A 14,366-nucleotide genomic window follows, 5' to 3' on the forward strand; every position below is an offset into this window, starting at 1 on the left:
GACAGAAGCAAGCAGCAGCAGCCCAAGGAATGGTGGAGCATGCACATTCTCTCTCTGCAGCAGGGTCCTCGGGGAGGATTCCTAGCTTACCCGATGGAAACTACAGCTCTGCATCATTGGCCAAAGCGTAAATGGCCCAATCTGACCCTGTGCTTGTTACTGGGAGGGGTGGGGGAACCAGAAATAGATACAATGTTTCAAATTCTGCTCCCAGGCACATTGGTGCAGTCTGACTGGACTTATAGGGGTTGCACAGATGTAATGAGGAGCAGAATTTGGAGTAATGGGCTAGATTCGCCAACATTTTTATTATCTCTTTGTTAGGTCTCATTTATAACCACCTATCACAGATTTACAATGTGTATGCGTCGTCTTCTTTTGGTTTTCTATATTTGTCACTGTAGTGGGTTTTTTTGTCTTAAAAACTTCGTAGAAACAGCATATAATGAATTTTTAAAATTATTTCAAAATCAGATGCTGCGTATTACCCAAGAAAATTTTTTGTTTTGCCTTGCAGAAAACAGAAAACAATCTCCAGAGGAAATGTTTCTGAATAAATCAGTTCTCCATGCACGCACAATGCTACATTTTCAAACTGGGGGTGAAAGTGGTGCACCCACAAAATGGTTTGCCAATGTGTTGCTCCTACAAAAAGCCCACCTGTGCACACACACACACAGATACAGATACCAACCTCAACATGCAAACCTAGAGTGTTTTGAGGCGCACCAGCTGCACCCACATCTGTGAAGTTTAGATGCCCAGTTGGAGGCCTACAACATTGAAAATGCAGTTGCACACTTAAATAAACATGCCCTTCCCTCACAATCCCTGGCCACTTATTTCTGCTACTCATTTAGGCACTCTGTATTTTTTTTTTAATGATCTGGACTATGTGCCACCTGTAGAGAGAGTGAAAACATATTGCAAGTACAGTTGCGTACGGCGTCAGATGCACAATCACTGATTTTTTTTACATGTAAAATGCTGTCATTTTGAAAATATCACCCTAAAGGCTCTATCCTGCCATTGTTTATGTGCTGTGTATCCCAGATTTATATGCACTTTAAATGAGAGAGCCATGTAAGAACTTTCTCATTTACAGTATGGAAGAAAGTCAGCATCCAGCTACAGGGATACTTGCGGGTAATGCAAGTGTTAGCGCTGGGCAAAACTCTGCAGTTTTGGTTCAGGTGGGTTTCACTGAGCTTTTACCAGAGGTTTCAGTTCTCGTGGTTTCACATCTGCTAACTTTCACATCAAGTTTTGTTTTCATCTGAACTCATATGCAAGGCCTGAAATACAATGCAAGACTCATAAGTCTCATTCATTCTTACACATTGTATGGTAGAAAGGTTTGAGCTCAGATTTTACTAGCAATCCAAAATGAAGCTATGAATCTCAGGGGCTCTGGGAGTTTTCATCCTGGGGTCTGAGGCCAAGAAGGAAGAGTTAATGACTCATTTGTGTGTCTATGTTTGAAGCTGAAACTATGAGATTTTTGTAATCATATTGGGTTTCAAAACAAAATACTGGCACAACACTAGTCATTTAGACAATGCTGAGGTCAAAAGAGATGGTGTGAAATAAATGTCACTTAGCCCACAACTAAATGACACATGATCTCCTAAAACACAACTACTATCAAAATTAGAGAAGACAACTATGCTGGGTACCCCTTATTCCTCAATGGTGCTGTTTATCACCTCATTTTGTAAACGGCACTAAATCAATTTAAAAATCCATCTGGTTAAAGCGGCACACACTCCTAATGCAATCAAACTGAAATAAAACCGTGCTTATACTGGTTTAGCTTAAATCAGTAAATTATCAGTTTAAGAGTATCTGTACTAGGGATTTGCACAAGTTTAACGAGATTGATTGCATTAAACAAGTATATATTTTTTCTAGTATAGATTAGGCCATATTTTAAAACATAAATAGGCCCATTTGTCCTCTCAAGTTTTTTTTCAGGGGTGCAGGAAGAAGAGGGCTGAATAGAAGCTGAAAGTGGGGACAGTTTTAGTTCTAAGGGTGGATCTGCAAGAATAGGCTGATGTTCCAGTGTGGGGACATAAATTCTAAATATTGCATGAAGTTTCTAAATGATCCTACATGTTCCCAGAGCACTAGATTCACAAAGCTTATTAAACACATTTATCTTCAGAGTCTCAAGGTGAAATCCTGGCTCTACTGAAGTCAATAGGAGTTTTGCCATTGGCTTCAACCAGGGCCGGGATTTCACCCTCACCACTAATCTTCTGCATGGAAAGGAGTCAACCTACCTAAGAAAATGGGTTCTCACCATTACAATGGCTTTATTAAACAGCTCTCTTCCATAGGAACTGTAAATCCCACAGGTAGAGCTTGTCAGAGTGAGAATCGGGGCCTTCTCCATCATGGAGCCATGATGTGGGAACTTATTACTGGAGAAGATGAGTGACTATAAACTGCTCGCTGCCTTCAGTATGCAGTATAGAGCTTACTTGTGCTTTCCAACAACTGCATACAGCAATGAAGAAGAAAGAAGTAACTGAAAGTAAAAAGGAAGAGAGAGCGCTATTGAGAGAAAGGGGCGAATGAGGCATGAAGGGAGGAAGGAAAGAAACAAAAAAAAAATGTCTTTTAAAAAAGCACAATCTGACCGTCCCAGATGAAACAAGGAGAAAATGAGCCCAGTGGCCCTGTGTGACTATGACCAGTCAGAGATGTGCTCACACACAAAGGCAATGAATGATGGGATAAAAACCTGGAAATTCGAGGTTAGAGCTGGTGGCGCAAAGCAGAGTTAAAGCTGGTTTAAGTGGCCAGCTGAGGAGAAGCAGAGGAGAAAGTGCAGAACAGGAACAAGCAAACAAAAGCAGAAAAATATGAGAGGGGAATAGAAGACTTATTCTCTCTTCCCCTCCATCCCTGTAACATGTCCCCCCACCCCACCCCACCCCACCCCACCCTCCTCCCTTGGGACAAGTATCCTGGGTTCTCATCTTAAAAATCTTGTTTCTCTGTAAACTATTTACTATTACTGTAAATATTTGCAGTAACTCAAACTTGGGCAGCTCGGTGTTTCGGAGGGATCCTTTGCATCATTTGTGCACAAATGAATCTATGGGATTGGCATACTTAACGCTTTGACAGTTCACATTCTAATGATGCCATCACAATCCCGGAGAGTCTGGCTTGCCTCAGTGAGGCCTGCAAGTAGTTCTTGATCACTGTTCAAAAGGTTACTGTCAGCAGAAACTGCAGTAGTAGGCACAGAGCTGGCATGAAAGGACAAGTAGTCTGCCTCTTGTGTAAGACCAGGAGCAGACTGCTCTCCCCCTGGAGCAAGGCCAGGAGCCAGGAAGAGATTTCCCTGCTTTGTCCGCAGCTGGGACTGTGCAGCAATAGGCTGCCCCTTACATAGATTGTACATATACAATAAAAGGAAGGGCTAGATTGTAAGTGAAAGATTAAATTCTCCTTTACAGTTCTTGGTCCCGCCTATTTGGGGAACCCACAGCTGGGGGCTTTGTGGGACCAGAAAGGCCAGCTCTGCTTATTAACTATTAAGAGTAATTATACCTATGTATATACACACATACTTGATTCACCGTGTGGAAAATGTTCGGTAAATAGGCCACTATCGGAAACCTAGGACCAACTTTGACTTACTTTAAGATTTTTTTTTAAGTCTGCTGGGGGAAGTCCTCAGGATGCTCTGTTTTCTGAAAATCTACAACAGCCTAGTTTGGCAGTTATCAATGTTTTGTGATTCTATATTCCCTCCACTGGCTTCAACAACAGCACTTAACAACACACTATTCCCAGAACTATGCTGACATCACTGAGGGTAGCACAGAAACAGGGAAGTAAACAAAACAGCTGTGTCAATTTCAGCTTTCTTAAAAGAGAGCACAAATGAAGCAACTACAAAAAAGTATTGTTCTGGGTTAACTGTCTCCATTCTTGGATCATGGTTTCTAAAGCCAAGCATAAGATGGCGTTTTCCTTGAATCTGACTAACCACTTGGGTTATAAAATAGGCCCTTTAAACAATTAATTCATTAGTTTGTTTTTTTCCAAGCCTACACTTTATACTATAAGCCACTATCTTTCTGAAGTTTTGCAAGGTTATTTTGTTCAAAAATTGCTTTTAAAAGATTGGTTTCAGAGTAGCAGCCGTGTTAGTCTGTATCCGCAAAAAGAAGAACAGGAGTACTTGTGGCACCTTAGAGACTAACAAATTTATTAGAGCATAAGCTTTCGTGGACTACAGCCCACTTCTTCGGATGCATATAGAATGGAACATATATTGAGGAGATATATATACACACATACAGAGAGCATAAACGGGTGGGAGTTGTCTTACCAACTCTGAGAGGCCAATTAATTAAGAGAAAAAAAACTTTTGAAGTGATAATCAAGATAGCCCAGTACAGACAACTGTCTCTACTGGGCTATCTTGATTATCACTTCAGAAGTTTTTTTTCTCTTAATTAATTGGCCTCTGGGCTATCTTGATTATCACTTCAGAAGTTTTTTTTCTCTTAATTAATTGGCCTCTCAGAGTTCGTAAGACAACTCCCACCTGTTTATGCTCTCTGTACATGTGTATATATATCTCCTCAATATATGTTCCATTCTATATGCATCCGAAGAAGTGGGCTGTAGTCCACGAAAGCTTATGCTCTAATAAATTTGTTAGTCTCTAAGGTGCCACAAGTACTCCTGTTCTTCTTTTTAAAAGATTGTATATTTAAGAGCTCAGAAAGCTGCTGTGTGATTTTTAAACAAAGTGTCCTTAGTAATAATAATGTCTTTTTTCTCGTGTCTGAGAAGAAGCACCAGTTTAACTAAAATAGTTTATTACAATTGATTTAGTGAAGTGTTGCAAACGGCTATGTGGGTTTAAATTTAAGTCAATTTCAACCAGTTCCCCAATTAAGGTAAATCAATATAAGCAGATACAAAAATCAAAGGAAGAGTCCATGCAGGGTTTGCACAGTTTAACTAAACTGATTTAAATAAAGTATGTTGGGTCTGGTCTATACTACCCGCCTGAATCGGCGGGTAGAAATCGACCTCTCGGGGATCGATTTATCGCGTCCCGTCGGGACGCGACAATCGATCCCCGAATCGGCGCTCTAACTCCACCAGCGGAGGTGGTAGTAAGCGCCGCCGACAAAAAGCGGCAGAAGTCGATTTTGCCGCCGTCCTCACAACGGAGTAAGTCGGCTGCAATACGTTCAATTCAGCTACGCTATTCACGTAGCTGAATTTGCATATCTTAAATCGACTCCCCGCTGTAGTGTAGATGTACCCTTAGTTAAACTGGTGCAATTTTTGTGTTTCATCAATGCCTTGGTCTGCTGAAGTCGCAGGCTTCCACTGCATTTTGATACATTGTCCAGCAGTCAGCATACTTCTGTTTCTTCTAGATGGTTTCCTAAGGAATTTAATCTGGAGCTACTGCTGAACTGGAAAGTTTTGCAGAAAAGTTCTGTGACATTTAATGTGTACCTTGGTGCCAAAGCACTTCAGTAGTTCTTAAAATTATATAACTAGTGCCTAACTCTTTGGGGTCGGGGAAGGTGTGAAAGAGCATATTCCTAGACAGATTGTCCTCAGATAAACACATTCCGTTCCAAGAGACTTCAGGTATTTGAAGCCAAATTTTGGCCCAGGGATTAACTTAATTTAAATAATTACTGTAGCTTTAAACTGTAATTATGAGATAAAAGTTCTAATGCTACTAATGCTAAGAGCACCCAGTTCTTTTTTTAATGAAAAGATATGCAGTCGGGTACTTCAGGTGGATCTTTTGCCTGTACAAATATCTTTTTGTATTTTCAAAATGCAGCTGTTCTAAGTAACATGTAGATGATGTAATGGAAATATTTCACAGCTATCATTTAAAATACTAAAAGTATAATTGTGGGATTCTGAGTTCACCTGCCTTTTTAAAATGTTTCTTTATTCATGATTTTTGGTCGATGGTATTCACTTAACACTTCATTTCTAACGAACTGCAGAGATCCAGTCATGTTAACGGCACACGATATGCCTAACAAACAAGAACGGCTCTTTTCAAAGCACTGTGGGATTAGCAAATTAAATGTCTTCTCACATTTCCACAGATTGTGTCTGCTTCATGCTTTTCTATTGTGCTGTTGAAAACTAGGAGCTAGTTCTCAACTACAGAGAGAGGTTTGGGGCCTGATTCTCAGTATTACTACAGTCCCTTTATGCCACTCTGTTAGTACAAAGGGAGCAGAAACATGCCCCTGATAATACCTCCTGTGCAAGGGGACTCCTTGGTCTATAGAACTGGTGTAAACATCCTACCCTGGCCTTGCTCCCAGGCCCCAGAATAGGGGGTGTTTTGGGGTAGACTAGTGGTGGGATGGGGCATATTCTTTATCTCCCGGAGCCTACAGGAGGACATGGGAAGCAGAGCATAAGTTAAAGCAACCCTGTGGCTCCTCCATACACTAGACAAAACAGTGGCTTAAAGCTATCTTTGCCCCTCCCCTCATTCCTAACCTGGGGATAGGGGAAACTGAGAATTGCATGAAGAATCAAAGTTTCATTATTCAGGTGCAAGATGGAGGGTGACCTGGTTTTTCGGTTTACTTGGCACTAAAGTCACAATTTTCTCTTTAATTGTAAGTATTTTCAGTAGAACCCTACACTCATTTGTACCAGATACACTAAGTAGTTAGATCTTCCCAGTGCAGAATGTAGTCTTATATTTCTCATTTTTAATTCTGGTCATGTTAATTATTTCATCCCCATTGTATTTTTAAGGTAAAATTCCACTACATTTTATTCTTTTTCTTTTCATGTAAGTTTAGATGCACTATATAGACAAGAGACCACTTGTTTCAGTAAATGAAATCCTATTTAGGTTAAAACTATTTTATTAGTGGTAAATACGTCTCATGCCCATAAAACACTACTTGGCATAAAATGAAGAGAAAGCTACTAAAAGCTATAGATGATGGTGGGAATGCATGCACTACAAACATCCTTTTCAATGACTTCATTAAAACATTCAGAAAAAGAATTGGAATTGCACATGAAGCCAAAAAAAGAAAAAAAAAAGACATCAAAAGGCAGCAAATGAACAAGGGGCCCTTTGCACCTACAGTAACTTGTACTGATATATACAAGATAGGAGTCCCAACATATATGTATATGCTGGAACAGCTCTTACAAATGATATAGAATTAATTTACAAAATACCTAAAGTATGGTCCTTCAGTGTTTTTATTCACATCTTCTACCCACTTAGCTACATTATATTCTCTTTTGAACCAGGGGTTTAAATACCTGCAGAAAGCAATGGAAGGAACAGAGAAGGCAGAAGAACAAGAAGAATAGAAAATCTGAGAACACACAGCACAAGCTCAGCAAGGATGTCTTCATCCCCAAAATGCAAGTGAGTATGGCAAATAAATCAGTATGGATGTTGGGTGAGGAGTAGGCAATGTGTACAACTGCATGAGAAAATTTGAACTACAACAAGGCTCAAGTTCAGTTAATCTGGAAATTGTTGAGGATACATTATTCATTTAATTTCCTAAGGGTGAAATTCACCTCTATGCAGAGGGCCAGGAATGATTTCAAGGTATTTGCACCTCTTATGTCCTCATGATGAGATTTTGGCTCCTGTCCTGCAATTTACTCTCTGCAGGGGCGGGTGTCTGCCCAGCTGGACTGAATTGCAGGATTGAGGCCTTAAGTGCTGCAGAGACTTTGGGCTGGCCCTCTGTACATGGATGAATTTCAACCTCACCATTTAAAATGCTCCTTTTGCCACCTCTGGTAATTTCTTTACACCTATACTGTGAACAAAAATTGGTTTAAATAATTTTGTGTGATCTGGTGAAATTGCAAAAGACGGCTGCATAATTAATCTGATATTTTACCTTGTAAAACCTTGATTAGCAAAAGAACCACTTAAAAAAAACCCATGTATGTGTTTAAGTTACACACAAACTAAGAAACACTTATTTTATTCCATGGTTAGCAGTAATATTACACCAGGTGAAGACAGTTCTGTAGCTAACTTCCCTTGACCACCAATAGAAAGTTCACTTAATTGTATTGAAACTTTTCCTCTTCTCCCTTTGTAGTGTTAACAATAAAATGGGATGTAGACACTGAGCAACTTGTTTGGTGCAATTTAAATTCTGCATTTCTGGTATAATCATCACAACGATGTAACAGTTATTTTTATCACTGCATTTATATAATAGGGATCAACACAATCTGAAACAGTAAATGAAATGTAACAACAAAAAAAGCAAAACTTTTTTTTTAAATTACTGTAAATACCTTTGGGCCAGATCCCATAGCTCTTATTCATGTGAGCAGCCCACTGATCTCATGAGTGAACAGTTTCCTCAAGGGGTTGATTTTATGAGTGTAGGACAGGCCAGTTTTCTTTTTCTTTCTTTCTTGAAAACACAACCGAATGTACTACAATATTCTAAACCATGTCAAAGTCTAAAACCTGTAGCAGGTTGTTGTTGTTTTTTTTTTTATTAAAAAAACTCCTTAGACCTCCTTTTTTGTTCTGGAACTTCATCTCCCTGCCCCGCATAAGCACAGCCACAGCTTTCAAGAAGTATTTGCCCCCAGCCACAGTTGCTTCTAACTTGCCTTTCTTAATTACAAACGAGTGAAATCAGTAGTGCTTCATGCTTTCCAACCTGGCGTCTTAGTAAAAAGTAAAAGTTTAAAGCTGTAGTGCAGCCACAGATGAAGTGCTAGTAAATCAACAGGCTGGCACCAGTACCGTTTGGATCTGCTGTTACGGTTTTAACTGCTGATGTAGCTATGGATTTCCTAGGGAGTCCGCCATAGCTGCAGTACTTTTAACCTGCACTTTTTATTTGCAAGTGTCTTTTGGTAACCATGAAACACTCCTGATCTGTCTTTTTAAAGTAGAAAATAAAATGTAATGTGGCAACAAAGCATGCAGTTGTTGTACAATAATGTTTGTGAGCTTCCTAGGCCCAGTTATATACAGATAACTTTCATTCCTTCCAATCAATCTGCATATAGAAAGGTTTATATTATGTCACTGCAGACCACTGAATTATATCATGAGAAAGCTCTCAGCTTGATCTTTGCAGTCATCTGTGCATCAGTCATCATTGAAATCCAAAATTACTTTGAATGATAAATTCTCATTTGAAATAAATCTGTCATTAAATCTAAGGCTAAAACTAGACCAATGGCTTGATTTGGCTTGTAGCGCAACATGCAATAATGCAAAAGACCCAGGTTCAAGAGTGATCTTACACCTCAGGCTGGCAAGGAGGAGGGTTGAGCTAGCGCTGCATCAGCAGGAGCACCTCCAAGCGGTCAAAAGTGTTTTGCCACAGTGAAACTACTGAATACTCAGGGGAAGGGACTTTTCATGGGATAAAAATGGCAGCCCAGAATGAAGGAGCAGGTGAAACTGACCTGTGATCCCGATTCCCTGTATGGGGGTGGTGAGAACCCCCTTGGCTTATGCCTTGGGTCGGGATTTGGTGGGCGAGAGAAAGCCCAGGCTCAGATACATGGGTTACCCTGCTGCAAAAACACAATATATAATAGAAAAATCTAAGCCAAATCATGTTTATATCAATTTATAACAATGAGGAAGATGCACACTTAGATGAAAATAATTAACAAAGAGAACCAGTACTGCTAATTGGCAAAAAACATCTTACTAGGACATGTTTTAACACATCTCCATTTTGTTGTCAGGATATTCAGAAAGTCTGTATTACCTTTCTTGGATAATACTCATTGATTTTAACAGAAAACTATTACTTTATCAGACCACTTAAATCAATTCTGTTCTGGAAACTTTGGAAGAACATGCTGGCTCTGTAAGTCAACATTTTCTTTGTATGGAGTGAACCACCTGATTTCATTAAATAAAAACTCCCAAGGTTTTTTTTTTTTTTTTTTTTGACTCATCTGGAAGCAATTAAAAACTGACAAAAATATCTTTAAGTAGAGAGATGACATTTATCAGCAGCCTTACATCAACCAAGAAACACTCTGTTAGATTTCAAGGCACACACAAAATAATGCCCGGTACATTTTTCAGGAATTGCATGAGTTGCTTGCTATGTGCATCCCATACTAATACTAATGAGAGTCATATGGCTGAAACCCTACCTAATGCTTCAGAAATTCAGAGGAAACTAACAGTTTAATTGTGGGCTAATTTCCAATCAGTTGCACAACTGTGCACACAAAAGAGTGCACCTAATTAGTGCATGCAATCGCTGCAAATATATGCATAAATCTGGTATGTGTGTATGTAAATGTACATCTGGTAGCTTCCTGTGCAAATACCTGAATTCTGCACACATTCAGAGTATGGCACAAGTCAGGCTCATAATGTTTTAACAATTTACAGTGGATCTTGTTTACTTATGGGAGACAATAGTTTGGCACCTTATTATTTTCTTTTCACGGTGTGCACTATTCAGCTCCCAGCTGTCACATAGGAAATATTCCAATCGCTATTCATTGTCTCAGGATATATTTTATTAAGGTACTTTCACATTTACCTGAGAAGTTAATGAGGTGAATTTGTCTTGAAAATGTTGCATGGACCTTAAGGCACCCTTAAAGCAGCTGGCATCACATTTTTGTTAAAACAAACAACAAATGTTTTGGTCACAGTTAGTAACAGATCATTCCTGGTCAGTTCTTTTCAAAATGTGATTTCATATTTCTAACTATACTCTATGTGTGACTCCCCTACAATGTTCTCCTCTCCTCACTGCAGATGTGTTGCTTGGGAGGATCCAGTTTTGTAGCCAAGGAAACCTGCTCACCTCATGGCTGTTCTTCTTGCAGAGCAGACTCTTGACAACGTGCCTTTGCAATCACCAAGCTCTCTCACCCACCCCCAAAGCAGACACCTTCAGGGGAAAGGGTGTTTCCCCAGCCCACCTAGTCTGGCAAGTATATTTCAGGAACACAGATGTTCTGTGCCACCCCCTTATAGGTTGCTTATTCTTCAGCAACAGGTGCTGCCTCTGACTGTTACCATTTCTGCTTACACTATACTCAGCAGCAGGGATGAAATGAGAGAATTAGATATGGCAGAAATTATAGGTCACATTAAAAAGAGAAAATGATACAGACCAAGACAGGTTTTTAAGTAACCGTGACCCTCGCTATTGATTCATTCTCATTTATTTATTTATCCTGAAGTTCTCAGGTATTTTAAATACACAAGCTAAGCATCACAGAACAGGGGAGAAGATGCTTCCTGCTCTTTAACCTTTACTAGCAATACGATTCTCTTCCCAGGTGGTGGGTTAATGTTAGAGTAAAAAAGTGTATCTGTTTTCTATAGGCCAAATTCAGCCCTAGTTAAGCAGACACAGCGCCATTGACTGTAATGGAGTTGTGCCAGGCCTGAATTTGGTGCTATGTTTTTAAGCCTTGTTTTCAGAAATAAAAGTCAGAAAATGAAAGAGAGCACAAAACAAGTTTCTAGAGAAGAACTTGCAATCTCATCTGCACTCTGAGCAGGTTAGTCAACCAAGCTAATTTGCTCTTATCAAATTGTCTCATGCAAAGGAAGAAAACCAAACAATCAACATTTCAATCAGAGTTTATCAGCATTATGGCCATGGGGACAGGAGTGCTGCAGTCACTTGACAGTTAAACTCCTGCAAGGGATTTAAGAAGAATGTTACTGGTTTTGTATTGCCAGTTTTAACCATGCAATGTGGTAGCTATTACATGTCTCAAACTATTAATGTTTGTAATTTGTAGCAAAGACTCATCTATGTGAACCTCTGAAAACCTATGTATGCAATAACTGTATATTGAGCTTGGAATACTCAAGTTTTGGAACAAACTCAAAATCCTTTAGCTGAAAAAGGCTGGGCCCACAGAAAATCTAGTAGTATCATCAGCAATACCAGGAGGGATGAGATGGAGTGCCGATGAGAAGCGCAGTCAGGAAAGTAACTGAAATACTTTCCTCATGGATTGTATTTTCTATATGGACAATCTACCTAATTCTCAATTACTGAGGGACAATCTCCACTCATTGATATATTTTGCTTTCCACAACCAAATCGCTGTACAACTTTCCATGAGTGATGTACCTGAGTATTCAGATTCTAATATCTAAACTGTATTGTTAAATCTATTCACCTAAATTTGGGTTATTGCTGATTATGTACTCTGTGTATCATGACTTTTAAAAACAAATTATGCATTTGTGGCTAATCTAAGCAAACTGTATCCAGATGTACAGACACTCTTTTCTCAACCTATGTATTATATAATTTTTTTAACATTAGCTTTAATAAAATTTTTAAATCTATTAGCTTCCAGCTGGACCGGTATCAAACCCTTCTGCCAGTGGGGAGATACATTACTACTGATGACAGGGGGAGAGGGAATAATCATTTCTGTCACTGGCAGAGAATTATAAATTCTAAAGTGGCACAGTAATGACAAAAGAAGCCTAGTGGAAAATGTTTGACAAGCCTAGAGGTTACGGTTCCACCTATTCACCATCCTTTCAGATAAGGGGTCTAACTAAGTAGACATAGATAATATGGAGTATTTCTCACAAGGAGAATAGCAAATATGGGCCTATTCAATAAACAAAACAAAGAAGGCAAGAAAGCAAATCTAATTAATTTTGTAACTGTCTATATGAATCTTAAATTAATGGAGATATCTCATCTCCTAGAGCTGGAAGGGACCTTGAAAGGTCATTGAGTCAAGTCCAGCCCTCTGCCTTCACTAGCAGGACCAAATACTGATTTTGCCCCAGATCCCTAAGTGGCCCCCTCAAGGATTGAACTCATAACCCTGGGTTTTAGCAGGCCAATGCTCAAACCACTGAGCTATCCCTCCCCCAACTATCATATATCTTGTACATGTATGACAGTTTTACAAATGGGCTCAATTCCTAATATGTTTACATTAATACATACATGCCCATTTCTTTATTTTTCCCTTACTGGACCAGATCCAAAGCCTATTGAAGTCAATGAAAAGACTCACACTGACCTCAGCGGGCATTGTAACAAAGACTGTGCACAGACAGTCTCCTCATGTTCTGATCCCAGTGGTTTGAGAAGCTATTCTAGGTCAGACTTGATGGCTTAGAGCACTAAACTGTAAATATGTTCTCAAAGCACAGTTAGGTTCTTTTCCTAAAATCTCTGGGTGGGGCGTCAGAGATAGGAATGTCAATGTGTGTCCCCAGGAGAACCTGTGTCCTCTGCAGTGGTTCCATCTGGGGTGAGGGCAAAGGAAGGAAAATAGGTTATCTGAAATTCACCATTTGAACAGGACACCCTCAGAAATGGCAGTTTACTGTAGGCAAAAGCCTGTTGTGACCGTGCAGGATGTCACCCCCAGTGGGGTTTGCTATAGGCCTGACTGCAAAGAAGAAAAGCAATAATTAATTGTTTTAGGAAAAAGTAAAAAGATATTAAAAACACATTTGTTAAACCATTTACCAGCCTGTCAGTCAGTACTTTGAGTGGGCCACAGGGAACATCTGTAGTTTCTACTTTAAAATGCTCAATGTAAATGAAAGTAGCATTAGTTTGTAAGCTGTTCTTTTCTGCTTTGCTGTTAAAGGGTCGACTTACTCAGTTGAATTAGACCGTGGCCTATATTTTTTGCCTCTGATTTTCTTTCTGTTTCCTCCTATATTACCTGAAAAAGATCAGAGGATAAAGACAGACCAAATAATATCTTGAAATGTAAATGTATAGCATTCTAAAAATGTTTATAATTCATGTTCATTACCTCCCCGCCAAACTAGTGGTATTGACAGTTTCCGCCATTCAAAAATCATGAGTCAGGCATTCCCAAAATATCATGAGCTTTTATTTGCCTTCTGGTTTCTGAGTCTTTAGGGTGCACTTGGGTCACATTTTCAAACTTTTTTCTGCAACCGTGAGAGGTAGAAACTTACATTTTAAAATATAAAAGCTGAAATTCTCACCCAATTAGAACCCGCCAGGGCTGGGGCTCTAAGGTAAACACTAAATATTGTGAAACTCACAATACAGTCATAAGGGTTGGAATCACTGAGCTACTCATGGTTGATTTCTCCACATTTTTCATGTCCTCTCACATTGATGTTAGAACAATGGGTGAAACCAAGGAGATGTAATTTCTACATAATGAAACATCCCACTAACAGCTTTGTGTGCTAGTGATATTTAGTATATTTAGAAAAAAATGTCCAATACACTAGTTAAAAGGGACCCTGTCAACTGAAATGGACTCAAAACAATACAGTTTGCTAACAGAACACACATTAGTCATAGCCCCAATTTAAAAAAAAATTCCTTTAAGAAAAAATTGTTAGG

The 14,366-nt window shown here is 39.3% G+C and overlaps 1 protein-coding gene across 11 annotated transcripts in view; it reads right to left on the minus strand.

Moving 5' to 3' along the window:
* ADAM22 (ADAM metallopeptidase domain 22) overlaps nt 1-14,366 on the minus strand; it is a 211,548-nt gene that overhangs the window by 12,103 nt on the left and 185,079 nt on the right. For 5 of the 11 annotated variants that reach the window (XM_054020544.1, XM_054020539.1, XM_054020537.1 and 2 more), the window contains 2 exons: nt 13,638-13,704; nt 7,231-7,317 (listed from right to left, as the gene is read on the minus strand). In XM_054020544.1, coding sequence (XP_053876519.1) covers nt 7,231-7,317; nt 13,638-13,704 — 154 coding nt within the window. Of the gene's footprint in view, nt 1-7,230; nt 7,318-9,462; nt 9,574-13,637; nt 13,705-14,366 lie in introns of all 11 variants that reach the window. The other 6 variants (XM_054020542.1, XM_054020540.1, XM_054020546.1 and 3 more) reach the window with 2 other exon arrangements.

The sequence above is a fragment of the Malaclemys terrapin genome, chromosome 2 (genome assembly GCF_027887155.1).
Source record: "Malaclemys terrapin pileata isolate rMalTer1 chromosome 2, rMalTer1.hap1, whole genome shotgun sequence".
Lineage (NCBI taxonomy): Eukaryota > Metazoa > Chordata > Testudines > Emydidae > Malaclemys > Malaclemys terrapin.